Source organism: Trichechus manatus, unplaced genomic scaffold (assembly GCF_000243295.1).
Source record: "Trichechus manatus latirostris isolate Lorelei unplaced genomic scaffold, TriManLat1.0 scaffold00044, whole genome shotgun sequence".
In the NCBI taxonomy this organism is placed as follows: Eukaryota; Metazoa; Chordata; class Mammalia; order Sirenia; family Trichechidae; genus Trichechus; species Trichechus manatus.
The window spans coordinates 3995246-3999471 of NW_004443980.1; the positions used below are offsets into that span (position 1 = coordinate 3995246).

The following is a 4226-nucleotide window of genomic DNA, read 5'->3' on the forward strand; positions in this document are numbered from 1 at the left end:
TAAAAAAAAAAAAAACAGCCTTTCCCAACTTGGATCTAAACTTCCTTTTGAGCTGTCTTTCCTATTATAACTTTACCCTCACTCACCGCTCACTCCAAGCCCCACGTCAAGTTCACTGACTCACTTATACTTCCTACACTTTCCTTCATGCTTCCAAGCAGTCTCTTCCCTCTGACTAGGATGCTCTTCCTGTCGTATCTTCTGATTGAAGGTCTACCAGTTGCCATAGAGGCAGTTCTGGCTCACAGCGACCGCATGTGTTTCAGAGTAGAATTGTGATCCATAGGATTTTCATAGCTGTGACCTTTCAGGAGCAGATTGCCAGGCCTTTCTTCCAAGGCACTTCTGGGTGGGTTCAAACCACCAACCTTTTGGTTATTAGCCCAGTTCTTAATCGTTTGCACCACCCAGGGACCCTGATTAAAGATCTACCCTAGCTTAAATCTGCTACAGTAAAACCTGTGAGAGCCAGAACTCTATGGGACTGCCTTGTTTTTCTGGGTCTCGCAAGTTTTCCATCTTTGACAGGGTGCAGTTTTGCCAGTTTTTGGCCCCTCTCTATTAGTGGAAAATATTTGAGTTTTCCTTCCTTGACAGGTTTCCACCTTACACAGATTCCGGCTTTCACAGGTTTTGCTGTAGAAGCATGCTGTTGTGGAAGAATGCAGGTATTGGAGCTAGACATAACCAGTTTTAATTCTAGATAAATCACTTAATAGCTAACTTCTCAGAGAACCTCAATTTCTAATGATATAAAATAGGAGTAATATCTACTTTTCAGAGTTATAAGAATTAGAGGCAATCTCCATGAAGAGGAGCCCTGGTGGCACAGTTGTTAAGAGCTCCGTGGCTAACCAAAAGGTCGGCAGTTTGAATCCACCAGCCGTTCCTTGGAAATCCTATGGGGCAGTTCTACTCCGTCCTATAGGGTTGCAATGAGACGGAATTGACTCGATGGCAACGGGTTTGGTTTTGGCTATGTAAAGAGTGGAGCACAGAGCCTGGCCGTGAGTAAGTGCTCAGTAAACGGTTGCTGAACTGAGCCTCTATTATTGTACTTTGATGAGAGTTATGCCTCCCCCATCAAAGCTCCATGAGGCCTGAGGACTTGTCTGATTGATCTTCGTATTCTCAGTGTCTAACGTAGAAAGTCTTGAAACATGTCGTATGAGAAGTAGTGGAAATAACTGGGCATGCCTAACCTGAATGAAGATGGGAAGACTGGGGACAGGGACGTGGTAGATCTTAGATGTTAGAAGGGCATCAAGGCCAGTTTATATTGTGTTACTCCAGAGAGGGCAGAACCACCACCAGGAGCTATAAGGAGGCTGACTTAAATCTAGGATAGGAAGGTCTATCCAACATTTAGAGCTTTTTAACATCTGAACCGGCACCGAGTGTCAGCTCCTTGCCATTAAGAGCTGAGATTGTAGGAAATATTCCTGGGCTGGCTGAGGGATAGCACCAGATCGGTGATTTTTAACTTTTGGGAGCACAGATGCCTTTGAAAGTGTGATAAAAGTTATGAATCTTCTTCCCAGAAAAATGGCCCAAAGCATGCATTTTACAAATAAGTTCAGGAGCATCATGGATCCTAGGTTAAGATCACCACAAAAACCTTCTAAGATACTATGTTCAAGTTTTCTTTTTAATATTAATAACAACGAGGGAGAAGGCATTGCTGTCATGTATCTTCACAATTCACACCTCCCATCTACAGTGCCTGGTGCATATCTGTAAACTCAGTGCCTTTTGCCACTGATCTCATGGAATAAATGAATTAAACAGTTAATTAATCTGATGTTTAAGGAAAGATATGTGCTACAAGAAGGAGAAAAGAGAAGAATAAAAGAAAGGAAAAAAAATTAAGAGTTAAAAAAAAAAAAAAGACCAACACAGGATGACAAAAGTGTAGACAGGGTTAATCAGGACCAGAGAAGAGGGTATGTTTTGGAAGCCTTACTGCCAGCTCCTTGCCCAGGGCTGAGCTCCCCAGTGACCCTCTAAACCCAGATTCCGTAGTAGCAGACTCTCCTGCCCACTTCTTCTGAACCTGGTTACTTGCACACAGAGGATAATGGCACAAACCCAAAATCACTCACAACAATTGTGACCACATCCAGCTGATGTTCTGATTTGATTTTGAAACATCTTTTCCTCTGTGAATTTAGGTCTTGATTATTATGGAATCACTAGTTCCTCTATTATTACAATTGCTCAGTTCACATTTGGTAATAAGTTATTAAATGGAGCATGTTGAGATTTTTTTTAAGAGTATTATTATTCAAAGAATAGTTGATTTTCCACATAAACATCAGTGAGAATAAATCCTGAGAAGAAACTATCCTATCCAAGAACAGCAGAATTTCTGGTTTGATAAGCTGAGGATTAGCTGGTTCCTCCAGTTTGTATGAGCAAAGATAAGCTGCCCTATCTCAGTCAAGATTTCTTGCTCTCCTCACTCCTTTCCTGGAGACACAGGTGGCTGCGGGATTTCAGGAGGCTTCTCAGGCTCTGCAGGGCTTCCGGCAACCCCTCCCCGGTGAGGGCACTGCAGGCTTGGAGCTCCCAGCAGTGGTCCTGGAATCTCTCCAGACCCAGCCTGTCTCTGATATCCAGCAGTGGTAGAGCATCAGGTGCCTCCTGCTTGTTGGCCAGCACCAGGAAAGGGACGCTGGCCATGTTGGGGTTGTCCAGCACTTCCCTGAGCCCAGCCACTGCCTCAGGCAGACGGTCTTTGTCTGTGCTGTCCAGCACATACACGAGAATATCTGTGCCTTCCAGATAGTCCTTCCAGCTGGCCCTGAGCTGGGTCTGCCCTCCCACATCCCAGAGAGTCAAAGACACACGCCCAGGAACTTCAAGAGGCTCCACGTTGAAGCCAACAGTGGGCATGGTCTCCACCAGCTCATGGCCCTTCAGTTTGTACAGGAGCGTGGTCTTGCCTGCTGAGTCAAGGCCCATCATCACTACCTGGGCTTTTGCCTGGTGACCTCTGGAATTCACAGAGCCCATAGAGGCCACTGCTAAATCCTAGAGGAGAAAGATGAGGTGCACACATCAGTCATTATTTTCTGAAGGAACACAAATCCCATACAGGAACATGGAAGAGCTTCTACTTCAAAAGAAGGATGAGCCTTTACAACATCAGGTTTCAAACTCAGACCTGGGCTTTGAAAGGGCCAGGAAGTAATGGGATGCAAGAGTCACCATCAGCTGACCTATCTCCAGGGGACCTGCTTCAGAGAAGGGCGTAGAACCTCCTGGAACACACAATGTGGGCTCACTTTCCTTGGTAATTAAAGTAAGGAAGAAAAACGAAGTTGCTGTTAGACATATCTAGTTTAGTAGAAATGACAGAAAGATGTCTTCAACTCTTGCTAGTCTGTGACTTCTAGCCTCTGTTTTCCTTCTGCAAACCTAAACCTCAGAATGGTAGGTATCTAGGGTTCAGTGCACAGAGTGAAGAGGACAGACCAGCTCATGGTAACCTCTCCTGCCTTTGGAACCTTCCACAGGACCAGCACCATGTCCTGTAAACAGTGACGATCGATAAATACTGAGAGCTGGGGGCAAATTTATGAGTCAGAGCATTGTCTTACCAAGGTAAATTAGCACACTACATACATTTTTAAAGAAACCCAAATTTTAAGATTTAAGACTTGTTTCCAACTTGGAGGAAACCTGGGTGGGAAAGGTGAAGGGATATCTCATCTCTGGGAGTATTTTTCGCTGCCTCTGGTGGAAAGTAAGACACCTCTGTTCATTCCTCACCCCAGGGGTAAAAGGGTAAGAATTAAAATTACCTCAGTGTTATTAGACTGTGGTGGAAAACTCCTCTTCTTTGGTTCGCTTCTCCGTACAGCTGCTTTTTGCGAGTCAGTAAAGTCCCAAGAGTGAGAAATGAAGGAAGTGTAGTCACTGCTGCTGTTTCTCCCTTTTCTGCTTCCTTTTTCTAGGTGGTTGTGGGGTGGGGTGGACTCCCCAGCCCCTCCCTCAGACTTCAACCTGTTGCCACTGAGTCGATTCCTACTCATAGGGCTTCCCAAATAGTCTTCTTGCCCGGGATGTGCCACAGAGTTGTCCTCAGCTCTGCAGCTCTTGATGGAAAGAAGCCCAGTTCCAACTCCCATTTCTTAGCAACCCAGGCTCGTGCAACAAAAGGGTGCATAAGTTTAAAGCTGAGCCTAAGTTCAGCTGCTTTCTTTTGTTCTTCCACATGAACC

At 45.1% G+C, this 4226-nt stretch overlaps 1 protein-coding gene across 2 annotated transcripts; it reads right to left on the reverse strand.

The window, feature by feature from the left end:
• Positions 1 to 32: 32 nt before the first annotated feature.
• ARL11 (ADP ribosylation factor like GTPase 11) lies at positions 33 to 4000 on the reverse strand. Of its 2 annotated transcripts, none has more exons than XM_023731536.1 (2): positions 3807 to 4000; positions 33 to 3291 (listed from the first exon to the last, which is right to left on the reverse strand). In XM_023731536.1, the coding sequence occupies exon 2, from the start codon at positions 3013 to 3015 to the stop codon at positions 2440 to 2442; it is 576 nt and encodes a 191-aa protein (XP_023587304.1). In that variant the 5' UTR covers positions 3016 to 3291; positions 3807 to 4000; the 3' UTR covers positions 33 to 2439. The 2 variants fall into 2 exon arrangements, with proteins under 2 accessions (XP_023587304.1, XP_023587303.1); XM_023731535.1 differs by having other exon boundaries at positions 33 to 3033; positions 3807 to 3995.
• Positions 4001 to 4226: the final 226 nt, after the last annotated feature.